General features: G+C 48.9%; 1 protein-coding gene across 12 annotated transcripts in view; it reads right to left on the reverse strand.

Annotated features, from left to right (window-relative positions):
* Window positions 1-46: 46 nt before the first annotated feature.
* SLC4A4 (solute carrier family 4 member 4) overlaps window positions 47-25002 on the reverse strand; it is a 143375-nt gene continuing 118419 nt past the window's right edge. For 11 of the 12 annotated variants that reach the window (XM_033513343.1, XM_033513342.1, XM_033513344.1 and 8 more), the window contains 16 exons: window positions 24647-24760; window positions 23115-23289; window positions 21326-21459; window positions 19638-19909; window positions 17620-17690; window positions 17106-17294; window positions 15993-16106; window positions 15468-15629; window positions 13539-13717; window positions 12626-12698; window positions 9181-9249; window positions 7777-7950; window positions 5746-5907; window positions 3291-3387; window positions 1411-1490; window positions 47-543 (listed from right to left, as the gene is read on the reverse strand). In XM_033513343.1, the coding sequence (XP_033369234.1) occupies window positions 1447-1490; window positions 3291-3387; window positions 5746-5907; window positions 7777-7950; window positions 9181-9249; window positions 12626-12698; window positions 13539-13717; window positions 15468-15629; window positions 15993-16106; window positions 17106-17294; window positions 17620-17690; window positions 19638-19909; window positions 21326-21459; window positions 23115-23289; window positions 24647-24760 (2029 nt within the window). In that variant the 3' untranslated portion in view covers window positions 47-543; window positions 1411-1446. The remainder of the gene's footprint in view (window positions 544-1410; window positions 1491-3290; window positions 3388-5745; window positions 5908-7776; window positions 7951-9180; window positions 9250-12625; window positions 12699-13538; window positions 13718-15467; window positions 15630-15992; window positions 16107-17105; window positions 17295-17619; window positions 17691-19637; window positions 19910-21325; window positions 21460-23114; window positions 23290-24646; window positions 24761-25002) is intronic. The other variant, XM_033513341.1, reaches the window with a different exon arrangement.

The raw sequence follows: 25002 nt of genomic DNA on the forward strand, positions 1-25002 counted from the left end.
AAAAAAAAAAAAAGAAGTCGTAGGTTAGGCCCCCATAATTTAAACAAAATAATCTAGGAAAATAACACTCTTCCATGTACCTGATGGATTAAGTCCATTAAAGTGTTTCTTTAAAAAAAAATTGCATAGGAAAGGGACGTTTCCAAACATGCTACAGCGATGGCAACGGTCTGTCTGCGCTGGGAGTGAAGTACCTTCTCTTTCATCTACAGGTGAGAGCACGTCAGGCTCAGCAGCACGTTCCAGCGTCCCAAGCAGTGGGAGCAGACATGGAATTAGCCTGGAGGTCAGCTCTGACAGAGCTGTGAATACCTGCATTACCTGCATTACCTGCATTACCTGCATTACCTGCATTACCTTCGCTGCTGGGAGCAGGGAGCTCTTAACGTTTGGCTAGTGACAAAATGAATTTGTAAAAGGTCGGACAGACAGACGGATTACAAAGTAGTTTCTGTTCCCTTGCTCCTCCAGAAATAACCATTGTCTTCAGGCTCAAGGTCTATTCTAATTTGAGGCACAACTTTTACTGGAGTTCGTGGAGGGCTGTGGAGAAGAAGACAGACAAGGTCAGTGCAGCGCGAGCACTCGGGAATGACACGGCTGGATTTAAGGCAAGGCCCACACACAGCTCACAGCAGCAGGCAAAACAACCCAGCTCACTGCCTGAGGAGCTCCCAGCATCCAGGACTTGTGCCTCACAGAATCCCAAAGTGCTTGGGTTGGAAGGGACCTGGCTGGAAGGAGCCTTAAAAGCTCACACAGTTCCATGCCCAGCCGTGGGCAGGACACCTTCCACTGGACCAGGCTGCTCCAAGACCCATCCAACCTGGCCTGGAACACTTGCAGGGATGGAGCATCCTGGTGTTTCACCCCAGAATGTCCCAGCCCCTCAGCTGCCACTGAAATAATCTGGGCATTGCCACTGGGATGAATTTCAGTGCCTGTCCAACACCTGTAAGCACAGACACATCTTTGATGTTTCAGAGGAATAAACTTGCCTTGGTCCACATCCCACTCACGGTGCTGGGAGGCTCAAGCTGGCCCCAAGGGACTGGACTCAGAGCAATTATTACTTGCTGCAGTTTGTTTACTCTATTTTCCACCACAGATATGGAAGAATTGATTATTCCCCTTGGCAACAGCCCTCTGGGCTCCTCCCAGTAGCTCCACATCTTTTTCCTGGTCTGATTCCCAAACCAGTCCTCAGAGCTGCAGCCAGGGTGTCAGTGGAGCCTTCAGGTCTCCCACAGGTTCTCCACTCCCCATCCCACACCCTGCCAGGGCTGGAAGAACTATGGAAGCAACTTGTTCATCATCACCTTGGGAAGCAGCAACCCCGTGTAGGGAAATGTTCTCCAAGTGTTTTTTAAGAATTCCCTGTAGGAAACTTGCTGTGTTCTGGGTGCTTACCTTGGCATGGCGTGTGATTGAAGGAAGGGAATTGTATCAGCACGATGTGTGGCGTTCAAGGAATGTTGGTGATTTTTCTCCTGGGGGAAGAAAGCCTCGGTGTCACTGCACCCCAAGCCCTGCCTCAGCTCCTCCAACCCACACCTCTGGGCCAGGCTCGTGTCCTGTTAGTGCCAGATGCATTTACAGCGTCTTGAGGAACCCCCTGTTCCCATCTCCCCTCCAAAACCCCTCGGGGTGCCCGTTCCCCAGAGCTCCCCGCTTTGGGGACTGGCACTTACCTCACACCTACACCCCTCTGTCACCCTGTGCTCCCACTGCCACACCCCTGGCCCTGGGAGAAACAGGCTGGCTTCTCCCTGCTCACCCTAGGGCAGCCAGGTTCTCTGGGAATGGCACTCCTGCTCCTGCTCCTGCTGCAGGAAAGCTGCTCTTAATGGTACTGCCAGGAATGTACTCTGGATCACAGTTACATCCCAGCACAACCCCAGAGTGCTGCTGCATCACACTTTCATTTGTGTTATTCCAGCAGCCTAGTAAGTTTAGATTTTTATTTTGCATTGTTTATAATTAAAAACCATCAAATAAAATACTGGATTATAAAAATGTATCAATACACAAACCAAATACAGCTCAGCCCATGGCTGATTTTCTCTGTTCCATCTCCAAGGGCATCCCAGGAAGCAGGCTGATGGCAGAACTACCTTTTCCTTAACTATTTTAGCCCTTATGATGTTGGAATAAAGGCATCTGATCCTCAAATCCTAAGTAACAATATTCCATCAGGAATGTACCAAAAACATGGAATGAGGAGGGTATGTAGCTGCCTGTAGCTGATTTTGGATGACATGCTGACATCAGCAAAACACTGAAGATATCCAAATAGCCAAGAAAATGGTTTTGTTTTATAAACCCCATCTCTAAGGGTTTCCACAGCTAAAAGCCACAGGGTAATGCCTGGCACTCCCTGAGGCCTGTGTATGCCACCAAAAGGAAAGAGACTCACACAAAAACACCTCCCAGCTCTTAAGCCCGAGGGATAATGTAAGGATCTCAAGATCTGGGGGTTTAGCTCCTGCTCCTAGGAAGCACTGGCCTGGCAGTAGCACTAATTTATTACTTCAGTTTGTATTTTTCTCCCTTCCCACCTCAGAAGAAAAGGGCACTGACACCCTCAGTATGTTAAAAAGTCATCCCAGAGGCAAAAACACCAAGGTCAGCTGTGATTCCTCACTTAAAAGAGGAAAATGTCAAGTGGGAATGACTGAAAATAAAGATTAAATTCATCAATGACAGCTATTAACATGAGAAATTAAAACCAAAAAGAAGAGCACAAACCACCTAAGAAGGGAAATATGTTAATGGCCAACTGATCTCTGCCTGTGCAGCTTTAATGACACAAATAATTAATTGCTCTGTTAAATGCTGATTTTTGCAACTGCTTGGCACCTAAAGGAACAAACAGTGAGAGGACAGCGCTGCAAATCCAGAACACCAGGCTCAGTGGAAAAGAAAATAAATCCCACCATCAGCAGGTTAACACCAAGGGGGAGAGGGAGAGGAGAGGAGGAGAGAGTGGGTGGCCAGGAGACCTGTCAGGAGCTGGAGAGAAGCACTTAAACTGGAGGCACCAGAAGGAACAACACTGATTTTGTAACCAGCAAAGATAGAAAAAAAAAAAAGCTCACAAAAGCAAAATCTGTCATAAAGCAGGGGCCTGGAAATTAAAAGGAGAGGGGGGAAAAAAAATAACAAGAGAATACTTCTGAAGTAAAAGGAAAGATTAAAAAGAACTTTAAGAAATCACTCTAAATAGACAGAGATATATTTTTGTAGTGCAGGTCAGTCAAGCAGGCATGCAAGAGCTTAGTTCTACTCACTGTCGGCAGGTTTGCTATCACTTAGGAAAGGTTCCTGCTCCATGATGTCCATTGGGATTTTAATACTTGGGACTTTTTCTGAGTAGGGGCAGTCAGACTGTGAAAGAAACGTGTAAAAGGTCTTAGAATATTCCCATTTCTCCCTCTTCTTATCGTCTGCCACACATTAAAATTATCCTTCACTTAGTTCTGGAGGAACAGGGAAAAGAAAAGAAGGAAAAAGAGAAAAGCATCCTCCAGTTTAGCTGCCTGATGGATTCCACTGGTTCCCCACAGCACCCCACTTCTCTTCATACCCTCATACTCCAAAAATAAAAGAGACTGAGATAATCATCTTGTGGAATTGTAAATTGTAATAAATCCTTTCCCACCCCATCGCCTCCAAAGGCACCATCCCATTGTGCCTGGAGTCGGCTGCAGGACACAGAGATGGAAAATGCATTTGTGGGCAGACACAGCAGGGCCCTGGCTGCTGGAAAAGCTCATCCAAGCCCTTTTTCCTGCTGGGATTTTTGTAAAAGCCCTTGGTTGTTCCCAATTGCTCTACAGGGCCCAGCTATGACGTGGCAGAGGTTCTTTACATCAGACTGGCTCAGCTCCCTCTTTAATGCAAGTGGAGTCAAACCCAGTCTCAGTTACACCTCTGGTTCCTCAATTCCAGAGCCCCTGGAAGAATTCTGTACCCCTGGCCCAGCCAGAGGAACAGCAGCCAGGTCAGGATGAGGCACAGGGAAAAGCTGGGGTCACCAGCAGGACTTTGCACCCCGCTGCCTTCCATCACCCACCTGCTTCTGCTTCACAGGATGTGCTTGGAATTGGTTTGCTTTTTTAAAAAATAAAGGGAACTCCTCATAGCCAAGGAAAGGCTGATACTGCCTAACTTGGCAAAGGCAGGAAGGTGGGATTTGCCAGAAATGTTGGGACATCTTGGTTCCTGAAGAGAACCAGACCCACAACACCAGGGTGGAGGGAGGAGACCTTCCAGTCAGGGCAGGAAAACACTAAGGAGGGCCAGAGAATGGCTCTCCCTGGATTATTATTCTTATTTTTAATTTATTTTTTAACATAACTAATATCCAGTGCCTTATTTCATACTCCAACAGCAAGGTGTTTCCTTGGAACTACTTTTATGAGGCTGAGGGAAAAGCATAACTCAAATAAAGCACAAGCAACAGCCAGCAGTTCCCTTGGCTGCACTCGGATCCATCTATTGCCCCCCAGATCCCACAGGATTAATTCTGGGGGTGGATATTTCTGGAAGGCAAAGTGAAAATAATCCAACCAGTAATGCCCAGTGCTGTATGTTCAGGAAGCTGGTAAAAACAAGTGCTGAAAAAAACCAGCAAGAGTTAAGAAGCAATATTTTGCATAAAATGTCTTAGCCATTAGATTAATTACTGTACCTGGAATTCAGGAAAAGCCTGGGGAGAGAGGAAATATCTTAAAACATACTGGAGAGAGGGAAGCCACAGCTCAGGATACAACTCTGCTGGATTCACACCAGTCAGGAGGAGGGGATTTCTCAGTAGAGCCTCTTTTAATCCCATTTTGGTTTGCTCCAAGGTGCTAGAGAAAACCCTCACCCTGGGAACTGGAGGAATGACAGGACAGGCAGCTAAAAGCCAATCCTCCCAGCTGTTTTCCCTGCTGTGCTAAAATGGGATTCTTTTCCAGCTTCAGGTGACCTTACCTCTCCCTACACCACAGAGTGTGTTTAGCACTTCAACATAAATGCCAAGGATTTGTGTTAGACCCGAGCAGGAGAACATTTAAAGGCACCAAAACTATGTTTCTTCTTCTTACATATATATATGTATGTATACAGGAAGAAAGAGAACAGTCCAAGGCACATGGGTCTGGTCCAGCTGGGTCACTTTTCACTATTTAGGGCATGCTGCCACCTGAGGTAGGACCAGAGTGTACTGCAGAGGGCACGGGTGCTCAGGAAACATTTAGGTGATGAGTTTTACCAACACAAAGCAGCTTTTCCTGCAATATGACAAATCACATCTATTTTGTGCTTTCCTAAAGAGCCATTACAAAAATATCTTTAAAAAAAGAAACCCAGGAGGACCAGGGCTGCTGGTGAAAAGCATTCTCCTCCTAAAATGTAAGAGACAAGGAAGGGGAGAAAGGCGTAGGAGGGAAGCTGGAGGAGGAGGGGTGATGAGAGGCAATCTAGCAAGGGGCATGACATCTCAGCAGGTACCTGGTGCTCTTGCAAAGTGTGATTTCACTCCTAGCAATGCACAAACCACCCACCACAGGCTGGAAAAGGGAAGGCAGTGTAGGCATTAGTTTTCCTTTGGGACCCATTTGCTGCAGCAGCAAAAGACAGAGCTGTCAGCTCCACAAGTGGCTGGAAAACATCCGGCCTCGGCACTGGGCAGGGCACGGGATGTGCCAGGGCTCAGCTACCTAGCAAGGAATGGGACAAGAGCAGGAAGCTCCTTACATCATCATTGTCACTGTCCATACTGCCCTTCTTCTTCTTCTTCTTCTTCTCATCCTCTTTCTTCTTCTTGTCCTTTTCTGGAATGACGTCGTCAAGAAAGCTTAAGTCATGCTGGGAAAAGAGGTAGTCCATGGCTTTTCTGACTGCCACCAGGGCCAAGATCTGCAAAGGCAGAGAGGGATTCCCAGTCACATTTTCCCTTTCATTTGGAACACTGCACACTCCTCTCAGTTCTGCTCCTAAGCCCACACTCTTGAATTCTGGCTGTAAATGAACATCCAGAGAAGCTGGTGAACACCTGGGACGTGTCTGTCAGCTTGAGAGGTTGTGCTGTGACTGCCTCATGTCAGAAAAATGCAGAGGCAGTGGGCACAAAACAGCATCACAATCACCCAGTACTCCTCTACCACTAAATAAATAGAGAAGAAATGAGTGCTGTCATTTACTTTTGGAGGCAGGGTCAGGGGACAGCCTGAGTAATAAAACCTTGACTTATTTCTCTCCACTTGCCCAGCTGAGCTCTTAAGAAATCAGACAACTGCCAATCCATGCTCCCAGAGTTTGCAGAATAAAGTTGACTGGGATTGTGGCAGCAGGAAACTGGAGTAAAAGCCTGTTCTGTGCAAGACTGTGATGAAAGCACTGGGAAAAAAAGGAAGGGATGTGTTTGAAAGGGGTGCTTACATGGACACTGTGTCTGACACCCCCAGCAGAGGCCACTCAGACCCTACACAGGCTTTTCCAATGCTGTAACTTATTCCCAACAGGCTGCATTTAAGGACAACTTTGTCCCAAGCAGTCATGATCCAGAGCACAAACAATTCCCAGGAAAAGATCTCAAGCTTTGACTTGCGTAACTTGGGATGCGACTACAGACGTGAGGAATTACTCGGGGGTGGAAAGATGCCATGTAGACACCCATGATCATCCCACTATGAGTTACTGTGTTGAAAATGCCTTTCCTCCAAATAAACAGGGAGCTGGATATTGGCTGAACTCTCACAAACTGCAAGTTCACAGCTTTTTGTTCGTGAGTGCAGAAAATTGAGCCTTTGCCATGGTATCCAGCTCCTTCAAGCTGTGGCTGTGCCTTCCCCGAGTCTGCCTTGGGTTCCACTCAGATTCCAATCTGGGAAAAGTGATTTTAGATTCAGCTTCCAACAGAAGTGCAACAGGCAGTGGAATTGCAATGGAATGCCAGTGGGAAGTACTGATTTTTAACATCTTTTACAGGAGCATGTGTCTCAGCAGGAACATTTGGAGGGTTTTTTTACTTGCACCATCTTTTTTCATTTCACCATCTTGTTCTTTACCTGTGCTCTGCACTCCCTCCTCTCCCTCAAATAAGCACTGCAGCTCCTACCTGCCCTCACAACTGAGATTTTACTTGTCCCTAAACCTGAAATTAGGTGACCTGGGGCCAAGATTCATTCAGGAGTTTCATAAAGCTTTGTCTCTGCAGAAGTCTGACCCATCTCCAAGTCAGAGTGCCTAACTGTGCCTATAGCTCCAGCAATAATGTGAATAATCACCCATTGATGCTAAACAACATCAGTGTCTTCTTACTTGTGTTCAAGGAAAAGAGACATTCCCTTTCCCTCCCTTTGGCACCCCTCTCAGCACTCAGCCTCCTTCTTGGCTTTGTCAATTTGTGCTATTTAAAAGCCAGGGAGACATTTTCTATCTGATAGATAGAGTGGCCTAAAGAGAAAAACTATGCCACTCTCCTTGCTTCACAGAGCTCAAGGAGAACCCACAGAAAACCTAACCTTGGCAGTCAGGAATGCTCAACACTAACTACACCTTCCTGGGGAAAAAATTAACTCTGAGCCTCGTGTTCCTGCAGAGGATTTATGGAAAAGCAGCCACGGCCACAGTGACCCCGTGCACTCCTAGGTGAGTGCCATGGGTAGAGCCTGAGCCAGAGACTCAGACAGGGAGGGGCTGGATTTACACATTTACAGGAGTGTACAAGCTGGGAAGGAGCAGGCTGTGCTCCAAGTGAGGGATGTGGAGGAGAGCATCACCTACCATGACAGGGAATATGATGGCAGCCACGGTGGATTTGAGGATCCAGAGGAGGGCCAGGCACACCACCTGCAGGAAGGTGAAGAGGTGGACCCTGCGCAGAGGGACGTGGCGCAGGTAGATAAAGTCAGGCTGGTGTTTTAGAGGCATCAAGAGCAGCTTCAGACGATCCATGAACTGGAACAGAAAATGAAGAGGAGTTGCAATGAAACCCAGGATGCACAGAAAGGAATAAAAACAAGATGAATGCCCAAACCAGGGTCAGCATCACATTCTGGGGTGTTTTTGCTGTCTTCCCCTTCCCTGCTCCTGCCAAGGAAAGACATTCAGCCTTTAGGAAGAATTCTTTTGTTTTCCCCAAATAAATCAGGAGCAGAGGTCAAGAGACATACTGCACTGCCAAAAACCAGAACAGCACCTCAGCAAAGAGCAAGGAAGACAGGCAGCTTTCCCAGCAGTGCCCCTTTGCCCTGTGCTGGACCGCATGCACTTGGGACTTAAACCAAAATGGGCATTTCTCATCGAGTAACAAACACTCTTGATCCCAGTCCCCCCACCACCTGGGCTGGGAGCAGGGGAAATGCCCCACAGGAGAGCTGGCCCCAGGGCCAGCAGGACAATCCTCTCCTTGTCCCCCGGTGGAGCGCGGGCTCACTGCCCACTGCCGGGACCAGACGGAACCCACACAGTGAATGGAAGCTGGAGCTGTTTTACACAAAGCCTGAGGGAATTCTGGGGCTCACAGAACAGACAGTCCCTTCCCCTTAGGGCACGACCCAAAAGGAAAAAGAAAGGCCACAATTAACAGGGTGCCAGAAAGCAACAAAACCACTTCCAGCCTCCTTGGGCCAGCTACGGGCGCTGGGCATGAGAATGGCTCCTTACGTAAGATTTCCTCAACGACAAAGAGAGGGGCTTGGCTTCCCCTCCCTGGAGAACAATGTCCCTGCTCGTTAGCACTGAGGAGTAACCCCACTGCCATAAATCATCCTCCTTGTTTGCCTTCAGTCTGTGGCAGAGGACCCAAACTACCCTGGGAGTGAGCCCAGGCTGGGGCAGAAGCCCGTGGAATCCTGGAATGGTTTGGGTTGGAGGGGATCCTAAAGGGATCCTCATTTTCCACCCCCCTGCCATGGGGACAAGGACACCCTCCACTAGACCAGGTTGCTCCAAACCCCATCCCAGCTGCCAAAGATGCACCCAGGTCATCACAAAGCACCCCTGGCACTGGCTGTGCCCACCTGGCCACACTCCCTTGGACCCCCATCTCAGGACACCCAGGCTTGTGGAAAATTTTCCAACAGCTGCCACCCTTCCTGGGTTTGTTGGGAAGGAAGAAGAGGCAGTGAAGGAGAAGGGCACAGCTGGAGGGCTGTGGGAGAAGCCCTGTGCTGGATGAGGACTCACCTGCACGCCGTTGAGGGACGCAACTCCCATGTAGAGGAAGACGCCGTAGAGCACGGGCATGGGAATGAACTGTGGGACAAGAGCAGGAGAGCCCAGGTGAACAACGTCCCCCTGTGCCACCACACCTTAACAACACTCCCAGCCAGCAATTCAAACTGCACCCATCAGTGGGTGACACGGAGGAATGAAGCCAAGAAATAATAAAACAAAATAAAGCTGAATAAACAGTCAATCCTTCTGCTGTGTTTCGAGAGGCGCAAGGACGTTCTGTGCCATCACGCTTTCTCACTTCACCAGGACTTGGACACATCTTGTCAAGAACCAGTGAACCAAGGCTGGGTGACTTGCCAGTCACTCAGCAAGTTAAGGAACAGGTGGGCACACGTGTTCCAGTGAGCTTCAAACTGCCTTGCACTTCTGACTTGTGGTGTGACTGGAAGCAGAAGGCAGGGAAGAAGGAAAGCAGCATGATCCTGTAGTTTGTGGCATACCCAGAACAAGAGTAAACAGACTCAGGCTGTGCCAGGGGAGGTTTAGGTGGGACATTAGGGAAACACAATCATACAAACGGTTGTCAAGCCCTGGCACAGGCCTTCCAGGGCAGTGCTGGAGCCACCATCTCTGGAGGAATTGAAAAGCAGCACTTGGGGACGTTGTTTAGTGGTGACTTTGGCAGTGCTGGTGGGACTGGGTGATCTTAGAGAGCTTTTCCATTTGAAGCAATCCTGTGATGCCATATCCAGCTCAGTAAGCCACACAAATCCATGCAGAAAGGCTGTTCCCTTGGAGCCTCACCTCAGCAACAACAGTCATGGCAACCCAATCTCTGCCTGCTCCATCTCTGGCACACATTAATCCAGAACTACTCCCAAATACAGGACTATGACTTCCCTTCTTTGTTGCTAGGATGTGTCCTTTCAAACCTCACTTCCTGCTCCCTCCAAGTGCTAAGTGCTGTCTATTCCTCCACACTGGGCACATCTCCCTTTGGGAGTGAGGAAGGTGCAGGGCAGCACCAGACAGGCTCCCTGGAATGAGTCCCTGCTGTCCCTCACTGCAGAATTGGGCAGGCAGCCTGGCACGACAGGAACAAAGCACAGAATGATGGCCTTTGTGGGATTTCCTGGCGCCCAGGGAGGATGGAATGAGCTCCAAAGGTCCGTCCCTCGTGCAGTGCCAGGGGGCTGCCACTGAATGGCAGCCGTGGCCAGGCCACAGTGCCTGCTGCTCCCAGCACTCCTGCTGGGAACCCTCCCCTCCCAACCTCTGCACTGGGCTCACTGAAGAGACAAATAGTGCTGCAGCTATGCAGTGTTTTAGCATATTCCCCATCCTTGTTCACAGTCCCCAGCAGGCATTTCCCTGGGGGCATGTGAGCACCAGAGTCACCCAGCCAGCACCACCTGAAAGCCTAAATCCTTCCTTCCTTCCCAAGTCCCACTGCCCATCACCTCCCACCAGGTTTTTCACTGCTATCTCATCCTTCTCTTGGATTTATTTGCTCCTTGGAGTGAGCTGCACTGCTATTTCCCATCTGAAGGTAAATGCTTTTTCTGCAGCGTGGGGTCTGCCAACACCGATGTGAGAGGGACGGGGAGCTGGCAGGTGGTTCCCAAAGCTGTGGGTGACCACGGGATTCAAAGCCCTCACGGGATCTGAGGGATGAGACACGACACAACAGTAGCTGCTGTGAGCAAGAGCTGAGCTTTATAGCTCATTTTCACTGCTCTCTTCTCCCCCCCTTCCATCTATTTCCATGGGGATTTTGAAAAGTAAGAGAAATGTCTGAATATTATTTCACCATTCCACGATGATTAATCCTGGAGATCGCTCCCAAATGAGGTGAAGCCTCAGTGCCTTAGGCCTGCAGAGCAGCAAGCTGTGCTGTCACTTTGGAAGCCTTTCTCTTGGCCAAGTATTCCCTGCTGATTCCCTGGGGGTGCTGGCTTGGGAGCTCCAAGCAAAGCTGCTGTGGGCCAACAGGACTCTAACTGTATTTATAGGAAAGTGTCTGTCCCCCTCCTGGCAGATCCAAGGATGTTTCTGTGGAGATCTGCTTTGGCTGAGCAGGAACACCACCGCTATCCAAAACCAGCATAACCACCGCAAAGCCCTCAGAAAACAAAGCTGGGATTATTCCGTGCATTGCCTGCTTTATTAAATTTGGGATTGTCAGCGTTCAATTTGCCGCTGGCAGGAGAAGACTGAGATGTTCTGCAATGCATTTAGCAGCACAGCTCTCTCCAGCAGGACCCTGCCACTGGAATTTGCTAAAGGTCCTGAAATCCTGCCAGGTCCTTCCCGCTGGCACGTGGGCCAGCAGCATGCTGACTTATCCTCAGGCGTCCTCCAGCCAGGATCTTCCCCACACATTGTCTTAGGGGAAGCACAGACAAATAATTACTGCCTGAAGCAGTAACAAGGGAAGTAACAGACCCCCGTGGATCAGAGGAAGAGAGATCTTGCAGGGATAGGTCACATAAACTAAAAAACAGCATTATCACAATTGGGCATTAAAGGCACAGAAATGCCTGTTTGTGCAGAGGTGGAAACTGCTACCCAAGACACCAAAACTGGAGCTGTGCAAACAGCCTTAGAAATGAACAACAGGAACACACTGGCTTGGAAAGCCACTCTCTCCACTCCCTGCACGGGCAGTGTCACTGCTCCCTGCCTGCCTCCCATCTCAGACTCACACTGCACCGTGCCTCACAGCCCTGTGGTTTCCAAATTCTCATCTGCAGCCTCCAAAACGCTCCTGCAGACACCCATCTGCTCGGTCCCACAGTCAGGAGCCACGGTGCCGCTGGTCTGACACCCCCTGCTCGTGCCACCAGCCTAGGGATCCATGGATAAGGGCTCCTGCAGCTGCCATCTCCTGCTGGACAGCATGTCCCTGCTTGGCACTGTCCCCAGAGAAGGCAGCATCCTCCACAAGACAGGCATAAGCAGGTTTTCCAGTTTCCCTCTACAATCTGGGGATCCACTAAGGATGCATTTCTCCGTGGCTACATGCCACTGAATTTCTGGTCTTGGAAAACAGCCACCTACCTATAGATCCAATGGTCCATCAAGTAGCACATCTGCACAGAGCCTTTGATAAACTCACAGGGAAAAAAAGGTTCAGGAGATGAAGAAATGCCATTTAATTGCACTGCTTCCTCCAGAAACAAGTCTGCCATACTCTGAGCTTTATCCAGAATATGTTTTCCATAAAACAGAGGCCCAGTGGAGGTATAAAAGAAATCATAAAAGCAATCATAAAAGAAAATGGAACTTAACCTTAGGCAAACATGGAGAGATACCTATAAATTAACAAGACCACAGTGCCCAAGAACCCCAGCCCTGAACTTGGTCACTATTCCAGCACCCTACAACCATGCTGGTGGTTTCCTTCCAGAAGGTCTGGATTTAAGCTTCCAAAAGCACTGTACACAGTCCTTACCTTCAGGATGGGAGCCATGAAGACAGACACCCCGGTCAGGATGAAGACAATGACTCCAGTGACTCTCTGCTCCCTGAAACAACATCACAGAGTCAGGACCACAAGTACTTAACACCAACAGGAATCCCCAAAACTCATTGCTGCAGCCACATTTTTTATCCAACAGCATCAGGCAGGTGGCTGGATCCTGACCAAGACCTGGGTTTTAAACCCCCAGATGGTTTTGTTACACTGTTTGGGGATCAACACAGCACTGCAAGTGAGCCTGGGGCAGCGTGTTTACAGGTTAAACATTCCCAGTTCCCTGCACAGCCGTACTCAGAGCATGCAGAGAGGCAATAAATCATCAGCCCTCCACCCTGACACCAGTAACACACTGTGAGCCCTGCCCAGAGCACTCCAACAGCCAGATAAATCATTCAGACCTTCGTGGGGTGCTCAACATGTGCCTTCAGCAGCACCCACAGGGATTCCCACATCCCAAAATAGCTGCTAATATTTCAGAACACTGAAAGTGAGGCCACAAAATTTCCACCTAGTTACCTAAACAAGCAGCCTGATTTCCAGGAGTAATCCCATCGGAAGCACTTCAGACCACTTAATTAAGGCAACCAAACACAGGAAAAAATGCTTCATTAAGTGGAGCTGGTTGCACTAGGTATGACAGGTTTGCATGTTTGACCATTACATTTGCTAGGGAATTTGCTTAATTTCCCTGGATAAAGAAATCTAGAAGAAATTTAATTCTTTTAACAAGGAACACAGCTTCTGCTGTGGCCAAATAAGCTTTGGAGGAGGCACATGGGGGCCTGCCCAAGGCATTGGAAATAGGGAGAAAGCAGCACAAAATTCTTTTTACAAAAGGATTTTGCAGGCAAAAAAAAGGTAATTAGGTCTTCCTGGTGGGACATACCTCACTCCCAAAAACTTGGGCTGTTCTCCAGGGGCTGAAGTCTCTGTCTCCATCTTCAAGCTGTCGATGTGAGCGATGGAGATGACGGTAGCAGCCACGTACCAGGGCAGCCCCATAAAGGAGCAGACAATCATCAGAATGGCCACCCAGAACAAGTCCAGATGATATCCAGCACCTTTCTGTGGAGGGGGACAAACAACCCTCAGCTTAATTATTCCAAATGCCTAGGGAGCAGGGCAGAAGCACACCAGACAGGCAGCACTTCCCTCTGCAACATCCCGGCCAACAGAGCCGAACACCAGGAATACACTGGACCCTGTGAACAGCATGAGGAAGCATCTCCCTCAGGACACAACCCCAGGATCCTTCAGGAGTGCAGCAAGAACAGCTGAAGCCTCATTCCCTATCCAAAGGAGAAAGCTGCCCTCACTCTTGACTCCTTTTCAAACACCTCTGATCCTCTATTTTTAAAATCCTTCAATGAAATAAAGCAGGAAATCCAGCAGTCACAAGTGCCAAGAGAAGAAATGGAGAAACAAAAGAGCCACCAAGAAAAGGGATCTTGAGAAAAACAGCAGACAAACCTCTAAGGTTTGCTATTTTAAAACAGATTAACCTTTTAAAAATCCCATTCAATTTGATTTTATTGGAAAAAACAAATGATCCAGGCCTAGGATGACCCAGGAGGGAGAGCCATCCAGCTTCTCCTGAATAGTCCTCACTGTTTTCCTCACACGTGAGCTGCTTACCTTGGCTGGCTGCTGGCAGCAGGATGGGCACCCAGCAACACTCTGCCAATGTTTCAGCAAGGGATGAGCACAACAAAACCCCTTTTTTCCTACAGCACATCTCGTCTATAGAAGGGGTGTCTGGTGTGGAATGACACGATGGAGCTTTTGGGAACCCTCGGTTCCACAAAATACCATACTCACACCATAACAAAGGAAGCAGGGAATACATTTTTTACATCAAACAGTACTTTGCTGGAGTGTTTGTAACTTTGTTACTAAAAAAGCACAGCCAGTGCTGACAGCAAAACCACATTCAGTGGTTCATAAGCTGCGGAGATGAGGGGCCCCTTCTTCATGGGGGAAGAACAGCAAATGTTTTCCTACAGTGTTTAAGAAAATGCTGTGTCTGCTTGCTTAGGTGCAGGAGACAGATCTAAAACTGTTCAGCCACCTCTGAGGAACAATATCGAATTTATCTGCCCAGATACACATCCTTGGCAAACAAGGACATTCTGAGGGATTTTTTTTTAAACCATCAACCAGCAGTCATCACTGTGCACAAGAAACCTTTCCCAATCCCTGGTACTTCAACACTCTCCTCCAGACTGGGCTCAGGATGGGCTGAAATTACACATTACTTGCCTGGTGTTTACAGCAACCACATGACTTGAAACATCCTCCTCTTTTCCAAGCAGATGCTCCCTTCCCATTTCCAACAGCTCTCCCAATAACTGATGAAGCAGGAATAATGACCCACTACTCCCTGTGTTTTGAGGGAGCCATTACTCCCACGGGTCAGAGCACTAGGAACGTGCCCTGTTAGCAGGAGGGAGTCTCTTCTTTTACAGGAATTTAATATTTTTCAATAGAACTGACCATGCAGGGAAAGGAAGAAAAACCCCACAGGCATGAAAAACTGCATAGCACTGGTCTGCAAAGTTTGTTTTAAAAACATGACTACATCTTAGGCTGTTACATATCAGCTCTTCTTTCAATAACATCCAACTGGGGCTATACCCTTGGTATGTCCCAGATCTCTCCAGCTCATTGCTCGTATTTGACAGCACCCTGCACCTTTGGCCACTTCTCCTGCTTTGGAACAGCAGCCAGGGACAGGGAATAGGCTCGTGTCCACTAGGGAGGAAGGTGACAGGAGGAAAAAAACCCTGCAGGTGCTCCAGGCACAAGGCACACCCACCTTGAGCTTGTGCTCCTTCCTGTTGACGATGACGGCGGTGATCTGCTGGTCCATGAAGATGAGGATGGTCACCAGCAGGGCGGGGATGGCTGCTGCCAGGTACACCCACCACGGGTTCCCTCCAAAGGGTGGGATAAACCAGCCCCTCTCAGGACTGGTTGGCTTGGAAGGGCAAGGAAAAGAAAGCTTGGGTTAGAGGCACAGCACAGGGGAGGTGATATCCCAAAGCCAGGTTTGCTCCCAGCAAACGGAGCTTCAGGGAGACACTTCAGGTTTGTGGCAATTTCATCCTTCCCAGTAACACCAATCAAAGATTCCAAGTACAAAGGCAAAATTTAGGAGATAAATCAGCCAGTTAAAATGATGCTAACAAAAAGCATCCTATCCCTAACCCTCTGAGTGAACCAGCCTTTTCCAGGCCACTGCCTGCATTCCCATTCTGAGGGCAAGTCATTCCATCCAGGGCAGGTGTGAGGGAAAAGGAACCTCTTCCAAAAGCCAGCAAACAAGCTGACAACAACATACCTTGAATTCACTTGGCACAATTAGTTTTGGTGTGTCCACACCAACCAGGGCATCTATTCCACAGAAAATCAAAATGGACAGGATAATGGCAAAGTCACTGATGAGCTTCCGGGCCTGAAAGAGACGTGGGGTCACAACCACAGGAGTCAGCACCACCAAACACCATTCCACCCACGCTTTAGTGTCTGCATGACAAGCTCATCCTTTCTTCTCCCACAAATATGCCCACCCTCATGCCCAGTGTCACTTGCCACACATGCCTTGGTGCTTTACTGTGTTCTCTGAAAGCCTAAATGGAAGCACACAAACAACACAAACTTCCACAGCTGAGATACTCTGAAGGACTGGCAGAGATTATGTTGCTTGCTGTTCAAGAAGTAAGTCAGCCTAAGCAGACAGGAAAACAAACCAGGCTTCTCAGCTAAATCCCTAAGACTGCAGCTCTCCTGAAGTCACTGGAATACAAGAGCTTAGTGCTGCCACTGCTCAGACCCCAGAATTTAAGCAGACAGGGGCCACTGTGCTAGCCTGGAACTGTGTGAGCTTTGCAGAGCTGCTGTTCCTCCCAGGGTTTGCATGGTTACAGATAAATTGAGCTGCATTCCAGCCCGGATGGAATTTGTTTCCTTTTTATTAAAAATAAGAGAGGTTCAATTGTAACACAGTGGAACAGTAAACATCCATGCAGGATAAATCCCTGTGTGTCAGAATGCCAGAAATGGGGCAGTCTCAGGGAGAAATGGCTTTGGCACACACAGGAAGTGCCTGGCCTGGGAGCCTCACCAGGGGACAAAACAAGCAGATGCACCTGAGACGTGCCTGTAAGCTTGGAAAGGTTGATTTCAGCACCTTTAAAATCCCCATCACATTATCCAAACAGGTTACAGCTCCTCTTGGCTCCTCTGCTGCCTCACCTGTGCTCCCCAGAACCACTGGGAGCGATCCCAGGCATACCTTTGATAACCACATCCAACAACCAGCTGCACTCTTAACCCAACCAATGCAACCTGCCTTCCCTGCAGAGCATCCTTCCCTCTGTGTGGGACAGCAACTCCAAAAGGAAGGCTGACCTGTGCCCTCAGACAGACTGATGGGGTGACAGGAGATACTCACAGTGGTGGGAAAATAGCGACTGGTCTTGAATTTCTTCAGGGCCATGGAGCAGGTGTAAGTGCCAAAGAAAAGGATGAAGGACATGAGGGTGATGTCAGGGACGTAGTCACAGTTGTTACTCACAAGTTGACCCCCATACTTCAAGCACTCCTTGGCTGTCAGAGCTGCCCAGTCAATGGTGGTGTTGTCCTGCAGAAAAGAGGGAATGTTTCAGTAAGGCTGTGTGTTCTCTGCCCATGCTGGGACAGGAATGGTGACAGAGTATCCAGGAGGAACAGGGAGGCATCATGTGGAAGCTACAAACCATGGAATCATAGAATGGTTTGGTGAGACCATTTTCCTGCTGGTGTTTGACTAAAGGGGCTGTTACTCTGTGTCCCAACTTGCTTCCCCCACCCAGGATGTGATCCATCAAGCTCTCCTTCCTTCTCCTCATTATCCAGAGCTCAGCAGCAGAGTGGCACTGCAAGACTCTGCAGTCCATGTGATCCCTGCCTTCCCAAGGGGAACTCACCAGCTCAGAGGAGGGAGAGACCAGCTCATAGTCTGACAGCACCGTTGTCCTGTTAAGTAATGAGCCATTAACTGCAAGAGAAAAGAAAAAAAGAAAAAAGGCAATATGGTGAGCAGGATGCAGGAAACAGTTAGGAAGGAGAACCAATTCCAATTGTTAAATAATTTCTGGACTCTATCAAGCTGTCTGCCACCTCTTTGCTCCAGTAAAGTGAGTCACAAGTGTTTCAGACAGACTCAAAAGCCTCAATCATCAGTCACTTACAAAACAGAAAAAGAAAAGGTTAAGTGAAACATAACCCAAACCCAACTGGGATTATATTATGAGTTCATGGTAAAAAAAAAAAACCCACAAAACACCAGACAGACAATATAATATTTCATGGCTTTCCAATATTTTTCTAATGATTTCTGGATTAAATTAAATACCCACAGAACACTCCTAATGATTAATTTCAAATGCAAGCACAACGCCAAAGATATCCAAAAAAGCAGAATACATTTCAGTGTCCAGCATAAACACAGTTTTGACTTAAAGAAAAAAGAGAGCAGACAATCAAAATCAACAGGATGGGAATAATTTCTTTGAAAGAAGGAGCAGCCTTCCCTGTGGCTTCTGCAGCATTGGGAATCACAAATGTGGGAGGACCGACTGCAAGAATAATACAGAGTGGAGAAAGAAATCCCCCTGGATGAGTTATAGCTGTGCCAGTTAGCAAAGAGCAGAAACAGCCTTGCCCAGCCAGTGAGGATGGCTGCTATGAAAGCAAGGCTCAGGTGGGGGAGGTTTTAGCTGGAGTTGGAATCTGCTGGCCTTGCTGGGAGGAGGAAGGACAGACAGGGTTAGGTGGTCATGCAGATGGAGACAGAAGAGAGGAGGAGTTCATGCTGTGTGGAGCTGCCCATGGAAAGGGTACAGAGAAGAGGCATTAAGAGTTTTTAAGATAATGAGGGACTGATGTTGGTGTCAGAGAGATTTCACTTAGAAATGCAATCCTTCCTGCAAATGGGCTGGTGGCCCCTGTCCTCATGGCCTGCAGAGGTTTTGCATAAATAAACTTTTTTCACTTGGATGTCTGGAGAGCTGCAAGTGCTTCAATGGGAAATGGAGACTTCCAATTTGGCACTGACCATTCCATGGTCCCAGTTTCAAAGAGGAAACCACTCTGCCAACCCAGTGGAGGCAGAAGCAGAGCAGCATCCTCGTGCTCACCAAGATTCAGTGTTTAACAGGGCAGGCAGGCACCCAGCCCCCAGGGAACCGGTTCCTGACACCCAGGGGGAGCAGCCAGCAGCTTTTCCTGTTGGACAGGTGTGCTGAGATAACCTGCAGTTTACTTTGGGCACAGATCAACCCTCTTACTCACTCCCCATTGTTTGTGGGTTCCTAGGAGTGGGCCCCACTTCCCCACTGGTACGGCCAGCATCTCTCAGTTTGGATTTGGGTTTTGGAACCCTTTGTTCCCAGAGCCAGAGGTACACTGGCTGTATCTGCCACACACCCACGCTCCAGAGATAGGCTGCCCTGTGGATACACCTCCCTTCTTGGAAAGGAAGGAATTGTTTGTGCTTTCCCTGTCATCCATGGAACCAGGAGGTGGGAACCACCCACGCTGGGGTAACGCCTTGAATAAATCCAGCTCCTGAAACAGCAGTGACCTGAGCTCCATGGCAGTGACCTGATCTGCACAGCAGCGACCTGGCCACGGCTTCTGCCCCTTGCTGCAATTCTTGGAGGAATGCCATTTGCAACTAACAGCCACAGGGATGCAGGGAGACACAGGTGCAGAAACAGCTTCTGCACTGGTCATGATGCTCTCTGGAGGAGTTCAGGAAGGCCAGCTGTACTGATATTCCACTTGGGATGTAAGGTGAAATTTACCTCTTGGCTTCCTGAGACTAAGATAGGATATCTGAAGGCAACCAATAAAGATGGAATAATCTACCTATTATCTGGGAAAAGGAGAGCAAAGGCCACCTCCTACCTACAAACTGGAGAGGTAGTGAACACTCCCTTACCTGGATCTAGTGGTTTACAAGCACATGAGTAATGTGTGATATAGTCCACCTTGAACTGGGAGTTGATGGGATAATGATCTGCCAGCTTGATCATCTTCTTGAAAGCATCATAAATGAAGATGAAGCTGATCAGGGAGGAAAATCCTTCTTCAGTGAAGCGTGTGAAGTACTTGACCAGGAAGCTGGCGTCGGTGGCCACAAGAATGAGACACTGGAAGGCTGACCAGAGGCCGATCCAGAGGCGGAACTCCAGGTAGTCAAAATCATTGTCCCTGCAACGAGATGAGGGTGGAAATAAAGGAAAACATTGGATTAGGTAAGATCAGTACAACGATCAGTACAAAGCAGATGCTACATGGAATGAAGAAGAGTCAGGGGAAGCTGAGATTGGACATAAAGGAAAGATGTTCTCCCAGAGGGTGGCTGGACACTGGAATAGCCTCCCCAGCGAAGCAGTCACAGCACCTGACCTGATGGAGGAGTTCAAGGAGCACCTGGACAGTGCTCTTGGTCATCTGGTTTAGTTTTAGGTAGTCTGGCCAGGTACAGAGAGTTGGACTCGCTGATCCTTCTGGGTCCTTTCCAAGCTGAGATATTCTATGATTCTATGACAAACCCTGGTGCTGGGAATGGCAGGCTGTGGAGAACCATGCACCCAACTGCATCATTCCCTCCTGGAAACAATGGCCCCTTGTTTGCCGCTTGAGGCTGAGGTGCTGTGCTGGCACAGAGCTCGAAGGGGGGCTTTTAGGGATGAAGAAGTGCCTAAAGGAACACTGGAGCAGATATAGGGACCTGCCAGGAAGGCCACAGCATGTTCTGGGGAAGGAAGCAAGTGGTGGTGGGACTGGCACGCTCAGCCAGCTGTAATTCTCTGGAAGCCAGAAGCCCTGACCTGGAAGACGGCAAGGAGCAAGTAAGAAACAAAGTGATTTAGAAAAAGACAAGGGAAAAAATGCAAATATGAGACCCGAGTGACAACTCTGAAGTATGTGGAGTCAGTGCCTGAGGGGGCAGGAGGTCCCACCCATCTTAAGGCAGCTGGCAGAAACCCAGGAACACTTACTCCACACCACTGAAGAACTTCAAAAAATTCAAACTACATTATTTTGGCTTTTGCTCCTCAAATCCCTGCAGCACTTGTGAAGCCAACAGAGCAGGTGGAAAAGCACCGTGTCCCGTAGGATTGGTCACCGGTGCCAGCACCACGGAGCACCCGAGGCCAGACACATGGCTGGGTCTGCAAGGTGTTTCTAGGGATCTTTTCACACACACACACAAAGAGTCACACTCTAAATGAATCATGAAATGAGAAGTTTTTCTACTTTTGTTCCTAGCAGGGAACAGCGTGTTGTGAAAATGAACCACAAATGCATCACTGAAAAATCCAAGTACTTCATTCCAATTTCTTTGTACGAAAGGCCTGCTTTGAAAACTCTTGGAGGATTCCTCACGGAGGACTGAAGTGGCCAAGGGTGTTTTTCAGGAGGGTCCACAGAGACAGGCAGCCACACACTGGGCAGCACCCTGGGGAAAATCCCCGATGCGATCGCACCGGATCTCAACAAGGAACAAGACGTTTCATTTTGTGTGCTAAATCCCCTCCTTCCCCACCAGCAGGCAGCTCATTCCCTGCCTGGGGCTTCCTTCCTGTGGGACATTCCTGCCCTCTCCTGCCACATACTCACTTGCTGAAATTGAAGAGGAGCCGCTCAAAGACCAGGACGGGTCCTGTGCTGCTCAGAATGGTGAGGGGCTGACCAGCCAAAAGGCAAAATATGGCGCCGGTGACAGCCGTGCCCAGGAAGCTCTCCAACACGCCCTGCAGAGACACAGCAGAGGAGTCACTCCTGAGGGATAACCCTCGTGTGCTCCCTGTCCCTGTGCCCAAGGGGAGAGCAGCCTCTGCCTCCCCTGCAGCTCCCAGCCACGTGTTGGTCCCACACGAGCCAGGGTTACTCGGGATAACCAAGCACACACGTGCCGTCCTCCCTTCCGCCCACGCTGCAGGGATGGGGCTGCAGCTTCCCTGGCTTAGCAGGGGTACTGCAAGAACTGAAATCCAGGTCTGGGTCTCTCCTCCTTGAGAAGACAGGGGATAGTGGTGACACTGAGGAAAGCGATAGGCTGGCTGCCTTTGGGGACTGGGAAGGATGAGCCCAATAATCCCGGGGCAGGGAACAGCCTTCACACAGCTGATGCCCTCCACTCTTCTTGTCTTACTCCTGGAGAGGGTCCTCGTGGCCAGAGCATCTGGATTCTCTTTTCCCTGTGCTCTTCCACATGTCTGGAGCTAAGAATAGTGTCTTTCCTTGGAAACATAAAACTCAGGAGCGAGCTGTGAAGGAAGTGCTGGCTGGGGCAGCTCCTGGCACAGGGAGCAGGGATGGGCCATGCTCAGTGCCTGCCCCAGCAGCAGCCACATCACTGCTTACAACAAACAAGGCACATGAACTGTGATGTAGCAGCCCCAAAAATACTGCAGTTTGGGGCCTTTTTGCTACTTGATAGTAAGTATTCTTGAGACTTTTGGCCACAATAAAGCGAGTCTGAATTTGAACTAGATTTGGAATTCGGTAACATTTCCCCTTCCTCCTCTAATTCAAAGACTGCACCCTGTGCAGAGCAGACAGGCTTTGCTCTGCTACCCCATGACAGCCCAGTGTTCACTGGTGGGTCCTGGAGGCCTCTCCATTCCTGACTTCCATGAGTCTCAGAAAAGGCAAACTGTTTGTACAGGAGGGAGGGGAGCTGGGCACTGCACAGGCTGCTGGATCTTACTCTAGCCTGTAATCCATCACAGGGTTCCAGATATGTGCCCTCATTTCCTGTGTTGGACTTAATGAAACCTGCATGAATTAATAATTCAGTCATTGTCATCATGAGCTTAATTATTGCTGGGAGATTTGACTGAAGTGCACAGGCTAAACAGAATCTATCTAAACACAACCTCCTACTTTTCCTATTATTCCACTAACACAAAGCACCTACAGCACTGTTAACACAGAACCCCTTCTCTTCACCCTGAGCTAAGCCATTGATCCAGCTCATCCATGGATATGTGGCTGGTTCTCAGCATGTGACCTCCCACCACTACAAATTCATCTTTCTGAAGACCTGACATTTTTCTCCTGTGTTACTCATTTTCCCAATTATTTTGGGATTTTTTTTCAACCAGAGAGGCCAAAGCCCAGGTCTTGTAGGAATCAGGCAGAGGACTCAGACTTGGCAAACTTAATTGGACTAAAATGGTACAACTGAGAGCAAAGACCTTCTCTGTCTCTTGGGCCTGCTTTTATTCCATTTAAGGAACAGCTGTACAGTTTCTCAAAGGACAGCCACAGCAGCCAGAAAGCAGTGAAAACATGGAAAACCTCCAGTATTGTCCCAACAATTCCAGCTTTGCCAGCACCCAAACACTGCCTGGACAGCAAAAGGCAAATGCTGCATTTGCTGGCTGTGAAAGCTCTTGCCCACCTGCATGTTCTCAGTAGCATCCCCAAGCAATCCCCCAAAAGTGATGGCATTGGTGACAGTGGCCAGGTAGATGAAGAGGATGGCTGAGAGGGCCTGGATATTTAAAGCGTCGTAGAAGTCGCTGGCGAAGAACGGTGCTTTCCTCTTGATGTCTTTGATCAAGCCCCCACAGAATCTGCAAGGACAAGCAAGAGGAGACTCATGGAAGATGTTTCACAGTGGAAGTCACCACGCTAAGTCATCAGAGATGCTGCCAGCAATGAAGTATTATCTCAAAGGAGTGAGATCACTGCATTACAAACAGTCTTGTCACAGCTGTGGCGGTCCAGGGATCTCAGAGAGAATGTTGGAAGGGAACAGAGTATCTCAAACATGTGATGCAGCTGGAAACAGACAAATTTCAGGAGAGCAAGCCACGCTTCTGCTGAAACAGACCTCTACAGTTTATATTTCAGGAAGCTCATCTGTTGTTTTTTTCCCCCAAATATGTTAGTTGATGTAATTAAATAGATCAGCTCTGGTCTAAATCCCTGCCTGAATTTCTCCATATAGCAGACACCATGGCTGGGCGAGCCAAACAATCTGCTGCATGGAAAAATGCTTCAAAATCATAACCAGCAAAAGAACTAGAAGTGAAAAATCAAGGGAAATACTCTTGGACAACACAGAGCTCACTCACAGTCGTCCCTTTTTGTATGATCACAGACAAGACAGATTTAACTCTCACAAACTCCACATGGCACTGACACTGCCAGCATGAAAAATGTTTGTTTAGCCTCTTGTTCCCCTGCTCACAGCTCCCCACCCATGCCAGGGCTGCCCAGACACCGTGGCAGACAGGCACACGCCACCTTCTGACCCCAAACCAGGATGCTCCACAGCCTTGAACACACTAATGCACTGTGAAGACTTTCAGACTCTTCTCCTAGGATTTAGACCAGAACTAGAGCTGAAAAAGAAGATACAGAGTGGGAGGGAGGGCACAAAGCTACCACAAAGCCCTGTGTGCTGATCTTGAAACACTGAGCTTGCTGTTTTGTGGTCACCTGAGCTGTATTCCCACTGAAGTGGGCTTTTACATGGCACAAAGCAGAGTAATAAAGCAGAGAGCAGGGCCTGGAGTGCTGTCACCTTCTCTATTTCTATCCCATAACAGCTTTCAGCTGTGCAATTCAACTGCAACACTAAGGTCCAGAAAAGGGAACATTTCTGCTTTTGGCTAAGGCACCCCTCCAGCAATCCAAATGGATTAACTGAGCCTTGTACCTGCCATGTTTATGTCCTTTATGGTTCATCTGACTTCACAGGCTCCCAACAGGCAGCACCTACCTGTCCTTTTTAACGCCTCTCTATCATTTAACGATATGATATGATTGATGACATTTTGCCATTTCCTGAAGCCACGTGTTCAGGACCCTTCACACAGCCTCACTCTGGGCACATTTTGAGGTCCCACCTCAGCCTGTACAGCCAGCCCAGTGGGGTGGGAGTGTTTTTTATTGGCCAGGGAAGCATGGCAGGGTATCACTGACCTGCCTGTCCGCTGCAGCTCCTCGCAGTCGCCGTGGCCGCCGCCGCCGTGGCCCCCGTCGTGGGGCGTGTCCCCGTTCATCTGCAGGTTCTCCCCACCTGAGTACATGTTCTTCCTAGGCAGGGACACAGCATGTCATGAGGACCAAGAGAACCCCTAAGAGCCTGGCTAACTACCAGCTATGTTACTGTGTGCCTACAACAGCACCCCAAGAACATCAGGAAACAAGGAAGGCCTGAGAAGATCTCCAGGATTTCCTAAATAGTGACAGACAGGTCACTCCATACACCTGGCACAACCAGAACACCGGCTTTTCCCATCCCCTTTCCACACCTCATGCCCACTGTCTTTCACCAC

This window comes from Parus major, chromosome 4 (assembly GCF_001522545.3).
Source record: "Parus major isolate Abel chromosome 4, Parus_major1.1, whole genome shotgun sequence".
NCBI classification, from domain to species: Eukaryota; Metazoa; Chordata; class Aves; order Passeriformes; family Paridae; genus Parus; species Parus major.